The following is a 15,873-nucleotide window of genomic DNA, read 5'->3' as shown; positions in this document are numbered from 1 at the left end:
CCCTGATAATAAACTGAAGTATTAATTTAAGTTGCAATATAAACAATATTATGGCTCTTGTATACTTCATTTCTTTTGTGCTTTATGTAATATATACAATTCTTCATATTAAGCTCATTCAGTGTAACCATTCAGCACTTTTCCAAGATACAGAGTTTTTTTACATTTAAACCGTTGTTTTGTATTTTAATTCACTGACTTGGCGTCAAACTCAACATTAAAAAAAAAAAGTTTTTAAGAAGTTCAAACCTTGACACAAGATTGCTATAAAAAAGCCAGAACTAGAAAAGGAACGGGTAACATCTATGTTTCTTTTTTTTTGCAAATGAAGAAAGAGCTCTCTCATACTTCTTTTTCTTTCATAATTTTGACTGTAGCCAAAAAAATTTTGCATTCAATTTATATTTATCTTCACACTGTTTCTTGCTATAGCAATGTAAGACCTATTACTGTGATATGGTCTCGTGTTAGTTTTAATTGGGACTCAATTTTATTTACCTGATAACTTTCCTCCCTTAGTTTTGGATCATTAGGAAATCTGATAACTATTTTACATTATTTCATTTACAATTTTTTTTTTTTTATTTTCCTTCTTACTCATAGTTTCTCATATTAATTGTTGTCTTTAGAAAGGATGTAACAGAAGGGTCATTGATTAAGGAAATGTTAAAAGATAAACGATGATTCTGGAGCTTTCTCCATGCTTGTAACCCCAAACCTTTCTTCAGTGTACTCTTGCAGTATAGAAAAGGATGTCTTGTTTAAGCATGTTGATTCAACATTGTGTACTGTCTGCACTAGCCAAGGAAATCATATAAATATTTTTAGTCTACCATGTAAGTTACTGGCTAAAAAAGAAGGAACATGATTTCTAGCTGTGCATGCATGTGTTTTCAAACATCGTTCCTGCATCTGGAAGTTTAATGCACATGAAAACATCATTATTCGTTCATATGTTCTCTGGATTGTATTTTTGTTGATGTGGTACCATAATTTATATCATTGTTCTGTTGCCGTGCTTGAAATGTTTTTATGGTGGCACAATCGATATTTAAAGTTTATCTTCACATTTTACTGATCTTGGTGTCTTATGAAATATTCCTGAAAGAGGGAGGTATTGTGATGCTGTTTTATTATGAAGCATTGTGGCAAGTAGGCAGAATGTTGTCAAATTTTTGTGTGTACCTGATTTTTGTTAGAATATGCAAGTGGAATAAAGTCAGTCGAGTTCTTATGGCTCAGGATAGTACCAAGCAGCTAGAACTAGCCACGTAATCAATATAGCAACAGAAAACAATTAATCCCTTTTTCAAATTAGCTGTTTTATTCAAGGCAAGGTGGATGGTAGATACATTGGTCTGTATGTTGTATGTTACTACTCAACTTCTGAACTGTTGCTTCAACAATGCATTTGATGTGTTGAGGGCAGTTCCCTTTTACTGTAGATATGTGTTATGATTATATAAATTACTTTCTTTAAGAACATTGAAACATTATTACTGTCCGTGGTGGCAAAGAAAATTATATAAAAAAAAGTTTTAGAAAAGTATTTATGTGTCTTGCCATGAGGGTGGTTCAGACCACACTCACATGCCCTGGAGACAGCCAAGCTAAATCCAAAAACTTCAAGACAGCCAGGCTAAAATAAGAAAAACTATTATCCCACAATAAAATGGAACACAGTAAAAGACTCACCGTGTAGTGAATATATTTTTACATTACTACAGAGGGTGTGGATTTATCAGAGACACAAAGAAGACTGTTGACCTGATACAGTAGCAGGCAGCACTGCGTGCGGATGACACAACATCCGCGTCCGCATACCCTTTGTGTAAGGTTGGAACTCATAGAAAAGCTTTTAAAATGACTTCTGATCACCTAGGATATTTTCTACAGGTTTTTTTCATTTTTTTCACATTTTTTAGCAAGTCTTCCCAGCTTTCCCTTTCATGAAGGAGCACATTCTACACTCCTAAGTGGAACCAATTTTAAATATTAGATGAGGTAAAATGCAAAAGAGACGCATTGAAACGGTCATTAAGTCTACTGATCTCAAGCAATCCTCTTAACAGCCATATCTTAGCTCTTCCTGGAAGGCTTTTCATCAGAAGTACTTGGCTTCAGGCTGTTTCACCTGTGATGCAGATGGACATTTTCCTAACTGTAACTGCCAGGCAGGACGTTACTTTTTCACACAGCCATAAAGAAAGTAAGAAAATAGATTGAAAACATAGAAAAAATAGTGAAAAGAACAACTATTCTCAGTAAGTGGACTATTTTTAATGCAGAAGTATAAAAGCAGAAATGTAGACTTGATATATAGCTGACTACACGTATAATAAATCCTGACTCGTTTAATGAACCTCATGGTCTCTGCCTCATTCCCCTGATCCAGCACCAGCAGCTCTCCTACCACCACCCGATGCTCTGGCGGGCTTCACACGGCGGGATTCCCCCTGCCACATGCGATGACGTAGCCTGTCCTGCCCCGCTGTGAAAAAGAAATGAGATTTTGGCCGTATTTTAAGAACAGTATTTTCTTATCATAAGGCATCAGCTGCTTATTTCCAAGCTGCATGTCTTTTCCAAAGCAGGTGTATAGGTAGAGTTATCTTCCTAGCTCCATGCTTTTTGGCCAGCAGCTTTGGACACTTCAGAGTTCTAGAAAAGTTACTGTTTCTGCACTTATGGAACAGGTCTAGAAACAATTTATGTTCTTCTTTCAATTTTTAATTAACTGAAGGAAGGGGACCTTTTTCTGATGATTTCTCACATGTTCTGGATATCTGTCATGTTCTAGGTTGTTCTTCAGTATTCTTTGGAGTACAAATAATATCTATTGCTTTATTAAGATGTAAATCTATATCTAGTGAGAAACTTCGTGCTTTATGGGATCTAGGCTTGTTTTCTGTATTCCTTTGATGGTTCTTTTTGTCAGTCTGGCAGGTTTCACCGTCTTGTTCTTTCAGCAGTTGAAACTCACCTGACTTCGGTCTGCATTCAGCTTTATCCCTTACCACAGATGAAACCTAGACAGTTATTTCACAAACATTTATTCAGCTCACCCACTCTCCATCCTCTTACTTAATGCTACATGCTCCTTTTGGTCTCCCCTTTCCGGCAGACGTGTAAGGGATCTGTGCTTCTGTCCTACAACACGGTGTATGTCTGTAAGCAGGGCAAGCACCTTAACTTGGCTCTAGCTCTTTCTTTAGTGATGACCATCGTTAGGCTTGCCTACCACTAGCAATTGCCTTAATTTAACACTAGCTTAGGGTTTAGAATCCTTTCAAGAGCATAAGCCTATGCATTTCTACTTGGTTCTAAATGTTTTATATCAGTTGCACATTGTCAAGCCATGAGTGAGTAATAGGGCTATATTCTTCATGTTTTTTTTCCAAACAGCTCTGTGTAATAAGTAAGTGCTCTTATTTTTGGTTTTCACTTTGCAGCTCAGGGTAGAATATTTCTAAATAGTGGCCCTGCTAGGAAAGGCTAATGAGACTTCCACATTTCATATTAAGATACATGCAAACAGAGAGAATAAGATGCTTAGGGAAGTCAGTCTCTTCAGATGGATGTTGTCACAAGTTCTTCTTATCCTCTTATAAACAAGAGAGTGTATTTGGCATTTTACTGATAACGGCTTGCTGTCCATGTTGTGTATTTCAAACCATTAACATCTTGATTAGTTGCTTCAAATAAAGGATTATTTTCCTGTATATGAAATGGAAGCCTAACAGAAAAAAAAATCTAGAAGCTGTAAGAATACCATATGACATTTTTTTAACCAAAAAAAAATAGTCTCTTGCTTACTTAGATGGTTCTTTTTTATCTTTGTGACATGTTTGCGACATTTGGAATGGAGGCTACATTTGGGGAGAAAATAAGTACTTAAAGTTAGATTTCAGTGTTCCTATTGGGGCGTTCAGCATAAATTTCAAAGCACTCATCATTTGTTTTTCAAATTTAGGAAATTTATTTACAATGCAAGAAAAGATTTAAGAGCTATGCTTAAGGTATCAATTCTTAAAATTGTGGTCGTGTTGATTACTTGTATTTCTAGTTTAAAATTGAGAGGTGTGTTTCAAAAATTTTCTTCTTCTGTATGTTTTGCTCCTGAGTTCGTATCTCTCAGTTCATTATTCACAGCTGTTTTAAAATTTATGTAGTAGAAATCTCAGGAAAGGAAATTACTTCTTATTTGCAAATTATTGTTTGACCTTCCTTAATTCAGAAGTCTGGTGGCTTATAAGCCACATGGGGACTGTCTCATCATATTTCTGAGATGATCTCCCTCCATAATATAACTGCATTTGTAAAGCCAAAAAAATATAAATAAATAAATAAAGATTTATCCAGCTCATATGACAAGATTTACGTAGCTGCATTCATCATAGTACTGAGGTGGTGGTGCTCTCGTTTTTCTGAGATGAGCCCGAACCAGCATCTTAAGGTCTGAACCTCCAACATTAACCTGTTTTTAACCTTATTCAAATGCTTTTTATAATTAAGTGGAATAAAAATAGCAAAACCATTTTTTTCTGTTATAGCATGTTTCTAAGAACTCAACACTATTCATTGCACAACATTTTTGTTGCTTCTTTAATTGATTTGTATGCTGCTAGCTTCTAGTAATGCATAGAAATTTAGTTTTCTTTCATGCAAGAGACAGACGTTTCACAGCAGTGCCTCCATATTAAGAATGAATTATGTTCCTCATGAAATTAATGATGCTTCTTTTCAACTGTTAGATTACTGAACTGTTAGCTGTTTTTTGTTTCCAAGATTTTTGAAAGCAGTATGCTATGAAAGATTAAAGATCACAGAACTCTTTTTTTTAAGTTTTAATACTATCACTAATAAAATATTCTTGACAATTTATCAAACTCTTAGTTATATTTCTTGTATATTTCCTGTGTATTTCGTGCCTATTTCCTTCTTTTTTATGTAACCTTCCTTTCTTCTCAACACATTTTTTTCTCTCAGACCAAGAAAACATTTTCTGACTTAGTGTGAAGAGCAGAAGAAACTTTTCCACCATAATTTCAGTCTGTTACTATGACTGGTTTTGACTTCTTGCCCCATTTTTTTTGACTCTGTTCACCTCCTGTCTTCCTTATGGTCTTGTTTACTGTTTTATTTTTCACAGTACCCCACCTGTGTTAAATACAATATCTAATATATCTAATTTTTGAAAGAGTCCCTGAATATTGGTTATCCCCCCGAATTCCTTTGATCTAGTTGGGTATGCCATCTATTTCCAGGGCACTTCTTTCTCACATATTAGCAAGAATGATTCCATCCATTCACCTCAAAAATACTATTTCTTATTCCAACAAGAACTGTTTGATAACTAGAAATGAGGCATAAAAAGCTTTCTTTGTTGTTGCATTTTGGCATTGTGTAAAGATGAGTATAAATTTCATAGACAATAAATCTGACTGTGCGTGCTTGGTTTGCCTTTATTTCAATGTATGTTGCATTAGCAAATCAATCCCTGCTTGCAAGCATGCCAAGGCTACGGTAGTCAGTGTAGCATTTAACCTGTATGAGTTCTAATATTTTCCTTTTCTGGGAGATCTTCAAGTGGTTTATGCATAGAAAATCATTTATGCTGCTTAAGTTTTACTACTTCCACTCAGTCTTTTTGAAACCTCTCTGTAAAAGCCTCAAATCAGTGCTGTGTGTCAAGAATGCACATTTGCTTTCCAAGTTACAAATTTTCACATCATTAATGAAGTTTTGATTAACAAGTTCAGTTTGCAGAATTTGTGTCAGGAGAAAAAAAAAAAAGTTTGAGGTAGCTCAGCTAGTTGGGAAAGAGATTTTTTTTAGCTATGAAATGAATGTTGCAAAATATTTAGAGAAACATAACCCTGTGATGACACTTTCATAGTCATTTTACAGAATACAAATGCACACCATCTGACAGTAATCTTATCAATGGAAAGGGCTGAGGAGCACCTAACAGTTATCCCTATGCCTGCTTTTTCTGTGTGGCCTTGGTACCTGGTAAACAGAGAGTAATGCAACAAACGTATGCACTTCAGCTAAATGAATTTTCTCAACTTTGTCATTTTCATACAGTAGGTGTGACAGTCGTGTTTTTCTCGAGGAATGCACTTACAAACTGCATAGAAAATAAAAAGCTCAAAGAACATTATTTTCTTTTCATGCTTGGCTGCCTATCACCTCATACAGAAGTGCTCTCTAGTCCTACTATTAAAAGTCAGTTTTTCTATTATTGTAACTGGATGATTTGGGTAAAGCTAAAGTAGCAAATGCAAAACTTCAGAAAGAAATATTTGTATTAAGGTAGTTTTAAATAGAAGAAGTGTGGAGAAGAATCGAAAAGATCTATAGATCTTTGAGCATGGGAAGGCACCTTGTTGCTTCCTTTAGTAGAAGATCGAATTCAAAGACCTTTCTATTTAATTACTTTTGCTTTAATGATAGGAAGGAAATTTAGTGGGGAGAAAGAATCCTTTTAGGTCCTAGCAAGCCTGGAGACTTGACCACATCCAGGCTTGCCTACTTAGCCAAGGCGGACTAGATAGGACTTTGGAGTCTATCAGCATTAATCTAATTTGGTTGCTATGACTTGTTATAATAACATCACCAATTACTCTTCTCCAACACTGTTGAAAGACAGCAAATTCAGAGGTGATTAGTGGTGGCGACTTGGGAACATAGCCTTAGTGATCCCTCATCCTCAGCGCTGTCAGCAGCATCCAGATGATGTGGAGTAAAAAAATTCATACAACTGAACATCCTCCGTATACTGAGCAATGGTACAGCACTCCCTGAGTAGTTAGAGGGCAAGGGCAGATACAGAGTAGTGTAATTGAAAGTGAAGAAAAGAGGCTGAATTTTCAAGAACTATCACTATTCTTTAAACATTCTTTCTTTGTGTGAGATAACAAAGAGTGTTTTCTTCTTTTTCATTGGGTTTTTAGCACTGTGGACTGTGACAAATCCACTAGGGAAAGCAGAACTATCAAATGTGCCATCGCTGGGATTTGTTTTCCATACTACAGAAGCACCTGTATCCAACTTCCAAAAATTGCGTGCATGGAATCCGCTTGACTGAGTCAGTGACAAGTGAACAAAACCAAAGCAGATGATAATTGCTATAATAGAAAACAGATGTCTTCAGAATTGTAACCTTTTTAGAGACTGCCATTTAAGATCAGTAAAATGCCTGTTTTTGTCAAGACATTTCATTCCAAGAAGTTAAAGAGAGCTCCATCCTCTTCCCAGGGCAAGCCTTGAGAGTGGAGAGCACAAGAAGGCTGTAGAGGAGCCAGCCTCCATATAGCCCCACGCCAAGCTCTACCAAAATAGGCCTCATGGCTTCTGGTAGCACTAGGCTGTAATCTGCAGTTCCTCCTAGCAGAAGGGTTGCTGTACAAAGCACCTCTTTGCACTAGGACTGCTTAATGCACACCACACCTTTCACAAGCAGAATGGGTTAAAATTTAGAGTAGAATATACTGACGAATCTGACTGGAGAAATTCAACCACTTCTATTTAATTTTAGTCCATAATTACAGTCCTTTATTTTAAAAATATAATTGAAATACACTATTTGCATACTTATTACATCAACAACTAGGAAATAAATCACAACAGATAAAAGAGAACCAAAAGCGCGATGAAAGACTAACCCCATGTTGGTTAAAAAAATATATTAATGCAGATCTCTAACCTTACTTTTTTCCACTTTGCCTTTATTATGGTTAAAATTTCCTAAAATACTCAAGCTTTTTATGTTGATGCTACCCATACTGGGGAAGTGAAAAAGATGTTGATTTAACATCTTTCTACTCCTGTTTTTAAGTATTCCCCTGAAATTCCCAACACTTGAGTTTTCTGTTCTTCCGTAAAAGGTAAATTACCAGCATGTCCTTCAGGTCTAGTTTTGCGAAGTTATTTGTGCCTCATATACAGAAACCTATACAAAACTAGATTAAAAACATACACATTGGAACGTGTCAGTCTGATCTGTTTTCAAATCCTTTCTTTCCGTTGTTCCTCAAGAGCAGATAGTCTGCCACAATAGCTTTCTTGCAGGGTTTGATATTTTAGTCAGCCGTGAATCCATAAAGCTGTAAACAATTTCTATCCTCTAGAAAAATAAAAACAATTAGCTCCTAGCAATAAAGTCAATTTTGTCATCTTTCAGTCAATGGAATATCAAAATACTTTCCCTAATACTTGAATTAGGAGCTCAAATGAATAAAACATGTTAAGATTTGAATGGGCAACATATGTGTTCAGAATGAAATGCATAGGTTTTCTTTGAGGAAGGGAATAGAAACTTGCCCCATTAAATGGACTAGAGATTTAAGACCGGGGTCTTATGTGTTTATGTAATATAGGCAGGGCAAAACATTGATCATAGCTGTAGGCATTGTGAACATTACTTGGTAAATAGCAGGACAGCCCCTCTAAGAATGCCCCTCTAGCTCTTCACATTGTGATTTGTGGTTCAATCTAATGGCAAAGAATTATGTTCATAATTACACCAAATCCTAATGTAGGTGTACTGTCTGGTTGGAAAACAGGCCATCCTTACTCAGTACAATTCCTAGTTTCTGGAAGAAAGTAACATGCCAAATCACAGAAAAAGCCCAAACCTTTGTCATTTTCTATCTGGCATTCGCCCAGCATTAAGCAAGGTTTGTGTGTCTACTGCTTTAAAGACAGTGCAAACTTCGCTCTTCAAAGCATTTTGCATTTATATCCTACTTCACAGAATCATAGATCATCCCGAGTTGGAAGGGACCCACAAGGATCATCAAGTCCGACTCCTGGCTCCACACAGGGCCACCCAAAAATCAGACCATGTGTCTGAGAGTGTTGTCCAAATGCTTCTTGAACTCCAGCAGGCTCGGTGCTGTGACCACTGCCCTGGGGAGCCTGTCCCAGTGCCCGACCACCCTCTGGGTGCAGAACCTTTCCCTAACACCCAGCCTGACCCTCCCCTGTCCCAGCTCCATGCCGTCCCCTCGGGTCCTGTCGCTGTCCCCAGAGAGCAGAGCTCAGCGCCTGCCCCTCCGCTCCCCTCGTGAGGGAGCTGCAGGCCGCCATGAGGCCTCCCCTCAGCCTGCTCTGCTCTGGGCTGAGCAAACCAAGGGACCTCAGTCCTCTCCTCATACGCCTTCCCCTCTAGACCCTTCACCACCTTTGTACCCCTCTTTGGACACTCTCTAATAGTTTTATGTCCTTCTTATGCTGTGGTGCCCAAAACCACACACACAGTACTTGAGGTGAGGCCGCACCAGTGCAGAGCAGAGCAGGACAATCCCTTCCCTCGACCGGCTGGCAGTGCTGTGCCTGAGGTACCTCAGGGTATGGTTGACCCTCCTGGCTGCCAGGGCACACTGCTGGCTCATGGTCAACTTGCCATCAACCAGAACCCCCATATCCCTTTCTGTGGGGCTGCTCTCCAGCCTCTCATCCCCCAGTCTGTACGTACAGCCAGGATTGCTCCATCCCAGGTGCAGAATCTGGCACTTGCTCTTGTAGAGCTTCATTCAACTGGTGATTGCCCAACCCTCTAGCTTACAATTTCTAGACTCCCACGGCATGTGTTCCTTTCAAAACAACAACAAAAATAATAGCTCCAGCACTATCACTTCATGAAGCAGTTGATTGTTTCTGTTCACTGCTAAGAGCAAGCTTTGCTACCTAGAAAGCACATAAGGAGAAGGGGGGACAAAAGCAGCAAGTCAGAAGCCAGCCCTACCCCTATCTCGTATATGCTTCATCTCATGGTCCTGAGAAGAGGCTTGGGCTTTCCTGAAAGTAAGCAAGGACGGACAATGGTTCAAATGTTTAGAGGCTGTAAATTCAAGAAGTTAACCTTACAGACTAGTCTTCTGTCACCTCCACCTACATGCCGTTTCCTATTGGAAAGAAAAGATCAGAGCAAAAAAAGCATGTACAAACCAGAAAAACAATGAACAGATAGGGTGCAAAAACAAAAACAAGACAAAAGATAGCACAGAACAATAAGGACACAATGAAATACTGGTTGGACAAGCCATACCCCCAGTTACGGGGGGCTAGAAACAAGGGTTGGTAAATCAGAGGTGCCATGCCACAGAGGCACATAACATTCCAGAGAGCTTGCATAAGAACATAAAAGCATAAAAGTTGTGTTTCAGGTGATCTGTGAAAAGTACTGAATTGTCACTTCAGCGGTTACACTCGCTGTTCCCTCTTGCCATCCAGTACGAAAAAGTTTAAACTAAATCAGTCAACAGTGTAACACAAACCGATACATTTTAGGTTATACTCATAATTACTCAGTGTCCTCCGACCGTTCACTCGTATTATAAGCAATTTTGCATAAGTCTTCAAGATGTACAACAAAATCAATTGTATGGTTATATAGTCAGTAAATAATAACTACAGTGAACACTATATTTCAGCAGACTCAATCCTTGATAATTTGCATTTAAGTCCTGTGGTAGACCTGGCTTCCTGAAATGCAACAAGATGAGAGATTGTTGCTGCAAATGCCACTGTAAAAGGAGAACCTGGGTGCAGGTAGCATGATCATCACCTAACCTTCTTGTCCTTTCCATTACTTATTCTCCTAGATTTGAAACACAACAAAAGTTACCTCTGTATTAGTCCTCTTATGGCTGTACTAACTTAATGTCATAAAGAAAAAAAAAATACTTCTTGCACAGTTCCTATTCTGTGGGTTTACTTTGTGGAACTTGAATTAAGAAAGGTCAGGCTGCAGATCGCTCTTCCTGTGCAGAGGAATGGCGGTAGCAGGAGACTGACCCAATACAGCCTGTGCACACCAGCAAGGCCAGCTGCTTCTATGCAAACATTCCCTTCTGCCTTTGCCACACGGAGAGCTGAGCACAGGTCAGGTTCAGTTGGTGTTTCTGGAACACACTGCAATAAAACAAAACCAAAAACGAGTATACACAATCTGCCGCCACCTCACCTTGCCTCATATCAGTTTGCTTGTTTGCAGAGAGAGGAAAGCGTACTAAACTTTTTCTCATTTTTTCCCCTCCCACCCCTGCTTCTTTTCTGACAGCACGCTACAAGTGAAAGTCTCTGAGCCGCAGAATTCAATAGACGTGAACACAGAAAATGAACATTTGAAGTCCATAAAGATGTGCCTTAATCAGCCCACTGAGTGGAATCTGAGTTTTTCAGCAGCATCTCTCGCCAGCTGTAAAGTTTTTAACCAAAATCTTCAAACTGATGAGAACAAATAGATTGCAGCTGTTCTTGCACTATTATTTTGTACATTGTTCTTGATTTTTTTTTCTGCTGAATAATAAGCATTTATTACATTGATCTTGAAATGATCTTGTGTGATTTGGCTTTATATTACTATTAGCATTATTCATTTTGATGTACTTTTTTTTAAAATATGAAGTTTCACATCATGGGATTCTTACAGTACAAATTTACATCAGAATCAGATGTTCCCCTTTAATGGTATTGTGATTTTTCTATGTTCTTTAAGTTTAATTATTATTTCCCAATTTTATTTTTGTGCACGAAAGTTAATATATTATGTAATTTGTGGCATAGGTCACCATGTAAAGATTTATGGTAATAATTCAAACAAATCTGTAACAGGTGGAGACCGACTACCTCGAAGCAAAGCAGTAAAGAGAAGGTAAATTATCCGAGATCTCCCTTCATCATAAATGGATTGAAAATGTATCGAACAACTAGTTTGTTTCTGCAGTATGCTTTCATCTTCATTTATCTTGAGAACTTTTGTGTGACAGTGTTTAATGACTGTAATGTCTAAAAGAAAGGCCAACCTTGCAGGAGAATCTCGAATGATTGTCATTCAACTAATCTGTATCTGCACTTTTTGAGGTTTCTGCTAAATGGTCTTTCTTCCCCTTTTGTTTTTATGAATTTATGCCTGACACCAATTAAAATGGATGTAAATGCTCCTCCTATTTCATTTTTTTTCCTTGTACTTTGGAAATTCAATGTAAACAACAAAATTTTAAACTCTACTCAGAGAAGTAGTAAATGGTTGTAGCTGACTACGTTGTAGACATTCCATGCCTAAATCAGCTTTAGCAAGGTTCATGTACTTCATTCATCAAAACTTTATTATTAATAGAGCTATAACAAGAGTGTTAGAATAAAACCATACAATCTATTTCGCTTTTCTGGAGTCATACATTCAATAGCTAGAGTAGAGGGTTTTTAATTCATTAAGTTGTCTGTCCTTTACTTGCAAAGAACAAATTTTCCAGAAGGGCAATTCCTTGGAAGACACTATTTATAAAACAAACATTGCAAGGATTTACTTAAAATTATCCTCTTACTTAACAAAATGAAGATGCAACTCTTCTTTACGTAAGTTTGTTAGCTTGCAGATGCAATCCAGTAATTCAAATAAAGACTTACTGGAATTCACAACAACCTTAAGTTCTCACAAGGATACTGAGTCACCCAGATGTCAGACAACGCAGAGTGAACATTCATCATCACACCACACTAAGAGGGTCTTTATGTACCTTAACTGCTTAAGGTATTTGAGGTCTATCAGGCAAGAGAGCCAAAAGAGAATTCAGCTTCCTGGGGAAGAGGCGCTGAAGCTGACTTCAGTGGAGCACCACCAAAGCACAGTGAACAAAAAGGGATGTAAAAGCCATCTTTTAAGCAGTGGAACTAATGCAGCCTGACCTTGCTCATGTGCCTTGATGGAAGAGGTGCCATATAGGTTTTCTCGTATCAAAGATCAAGTACATGCCAAAACTTCTCCATTACAGGCGTCTCACCTCCAAGTAGTTGTCTATGTCCGTAAACTTGTAAAAATACAGATTCCTTCTCCTCTGTGTCAAATTGAGTTTCAATTGACTTCCGAGTTCACAAGTTTTCAGGTAGGAATCAGATAGAAGCATAACAGAAGCTTACTTACCACATCCTTCTGTCAGAAAAGAAGCAGCAAAGCTATAGAGAAATGTTCTGAAACGTTCTTGGTACAGCACTTACCCTTCAGAGATGTGACTGGCCAAAGGAAACTCTAACCAGGAGAAAACATTTTAGGTTTTAGAGACTTTGTAGAGGCAGGGCAAGCAAACAAAAACTAGCGCAGGAATAGACATTAGTAGATTATTTCAAGTTTGACACTGAAAGGCCACCGCTAGTGTATAATCATTTAGTATGGAACCAAGTCCTCTGGACTGGATCTAGTTTGGGTTATGCACGCTGAACACCCTGTTGTGTTTAGCCAGCAAAAGGATGCACAGCACGTGGTTTAAAGCAACAAAGAGGATGGAGTTGGGTTTGTTGTTAAGTCAGAATATCTGCGGAATTAAAATTTTATTCCTTGGTTGAGTAGCCAGAAAGGTACTTTCACCTCATGGAATTAAAGAAAATAAAGTCAGCAATAGTATACGTATTACTCTTCCTAGGTAAAAATAATACGATTTTTCACTGCAGGTAATAAGATACTTCCCGACTTGCCTCCTTGCCACCTGCTGCATACACCCCATTTCTGTTAAATACAGTTTTCTCAGAAATACAGCTGCATACCTTTAAACCTTGATTATTGCTAATAATTAGCTTTGAAAAATGCAACACATTTATTCATGCAATCCTGCAATTAAGCAGCCATCCCTCCTCAGAAGATGGTAATTTGTGAGCATACCGTACTTTCTATTGCACTGCAAACCCTTGGCAGGGCACAGGGCAGAAGAGCCCAGAAAGGGGCAGGAAATTAGCTGCCAGTTGCCAGTGGAGCTCCCGGCCCTGGGGAGAACTGTGGGATAATTCAGGCGTAAAGGGACCTCGGGAGGTCCATGCTTCAACCACCTGCCCAAAGCCACGCCAGCTGTGGGGTCAGACTGCATTGTTCAGAGTATTGCGTCTGGTCTTGAAAACCTCCTAGGACAGAGTCTGCACAAGCTCTCTTTGCAACCCGGTGCACTGCCTGTTTCTCCTTAGATCTGGTCATTTCAGCTTATGCCCAGTGTTTCTTGACCTCCCATCATGCAACAAAGAGTCCCAAGGTAACCGGGGCTCCTCCCAAAGTCTCCAGACTGAACAAATTCCCCAGGTTCTCCTCCCAGGGCAGGTGCTCCAGCCCTGTGACCAACATGGGGGCCTCCACTGGACTCACTCTAGTTTGTCAATGTCTTTCTTCTATTGCCACCCACCAGTGAAACCACATCCACAGCAGAGACAGCCACTGACTGAGAAGCTTCAGGGAAACCTGATCTTTTAGTGCAGCATTCCTGAAGAGATTCCAGGGACAGAACCTGCATATGTGGCAAGGCACAACAGCACAGCAAGGCAAAACTGAAGGTCTTCAGTTTATTCGGGAAGGCATTCACAAAGAAGCCTTTAAACATTTTTATTGTTCCTGTTTTTCCTAGAAACTCATTTTAACCAAAATAACAGAAGGGACTACCAGCAGTTGTTGAAAGTGTATTAGTGGCAGAAGAATGAACCACTCAGAGAGAGTACTTTGAGGGGAAATAAAACCACTAATATTTGAAGTACAAGGAAAACTTTGATTGACAATCAACTGGAAAAAATCAAAAATACATACTTCACCCTTTTGAACTACGTTCAGGCAGCATTCAAGGGGAAAGGCAATGTCTCTGATCTCAAGTGGTTGCATGCATGCAAACTCACATTGGGAACACAATTTGAAGGAAAAGAATTATCAAAAGAGGGAGCTCAAAACTTCAAAATTCAGTCTAAAACGATGAATAAAAATAATTCATCACAGTTACATAAGCCTCTGAATAGCAAATATTGCAGCACAAAAATGTGTCATGGCATGTTGTGGTTTGAAAGATTTCCAACAAAAACTGAAAGGGATGAAAAGCAACACAGTTCTGTCTGTTTTCTATATGCAAACTTGAAAATAGGATAGTAGTTTGGGCACTACACTTTGGAAATGCTACTTTTCACTTCTGTTGTCCCTAAGCCATTTCAAGAAATACCAAAGATCATAGCAATATATTAATTTATCTTAAACAGAAGTTCCTTAGAAAGCTGCATTTGACATCAGCAGTTGACATGCACATGTTGAGCAATTGACAAGTTTTGCTCTGACTGCCTTGGAAATTATCTGAATTGTAACACAGAAGGACATGATTGACGGTGTTTCCAAACCAAAACCCTAACATTTCCAGAGTGAATATGCTCAGCCAACAGTGAATATTTGGTACAGTTTAATCTTCTATTGTCTCTGCAAAACTTTTGACTTTTCCTTGTCATTAACAAAAAGTTTGTGATCTTCAAAGTTATAAACCAAATCACAGTTGTCTGCCACTGTAAAGAGAGAACATGCAGACTAACGAAGTGTTTTATTTTTTGCTCTTTCCTTACTGGATCTTATTTTGTGCCACAAATATTTTTATGCTTTTAGAAAAGCACATCAGTGATTTTATATAATAAGGCCAAAGTCATAGAATCAGAGAATGGTTTGGGTTGGAAGGGACCTTAAAGATCACCCAGTTCCAACCTCCCTGCTGTGGGCAGGGACACCTCCCACCAGCCCAGGTTGCCCAAAGCCCCATCCGGCCTGGCCTTGAGCACTTCCAGGGAGGGAAGCGTCCCCATCTTTCCTGTAGGTCCCCTACAGGGTCAGTAGGAGGCTTCGATTTGTAGACTAACAGCTTTACCACATTGACATCATTTAAAAATAAAGCAGACACATTTATGTCCAGGAAGCAGAATTCACAATTAAGATGAAATCTATTTTTTCTAGACAGTCAGCAGATACTCAGGCCAAGAAGGAAAGAAACTAGGTGCATTAAAGGCAGGTACATTCAAAAGTGCTGCCATCACACACAGCCACTCCAGCTCAAACATTCTATCTGAATAACATTAAATATAAAAACA

The 15,873-nt window shown here is 38.6% G+C and overlaps 1 protein-coding gene across 14 annotated transcripts in view; it reads left to right on the top strand.

The window, feature by feature from the left end:
• Nucleotides 1-11,954, top strand: part of LCORL (ligand dependent nuclear receptor corepressor like) — a 79,651-nt gene extending 67,697 nt beyond the window's left edge. For 12 of the 14 annotated variants that reach the window (XM_066995689.1, XM_066995692.1, XM_048081393.2 and 9 more), the window contains one exon: nt 6,960-11,063. In XM_066995689.1, coding sequence (XP_066851790.1) covers nt 6,960-7,093 — 134 coding nt within the window. In that variant the 3' untranslated portion in view covers nt 7,094-11,063. The other 2 variants (XM_066995696.1, XM_066995690.1) reach the window with 2 other exon arrangements.
• Nucleotides 11,955-15,873: the final 3,919 nt, after the last annotated feature.

The sequence above is a fragment of the Anser cygnoides genome, chromosome 4 (genome assembly GCF_040182565.1).
Source record: "Anser cygnoides isolate HZ-2024a breed goose chromosome 4, Taihu_goose_T2T_genome, whole genome shotgun sequence".
Lineage (NCBI taxonomy): Eukaryota > Metazoa > Chordata > Aves > Anseriformes > Anatidae > Anser > Anser cygnoides.
This window is presented reverse-complemented; position numbering and strand designations above follow the sequence as displayed.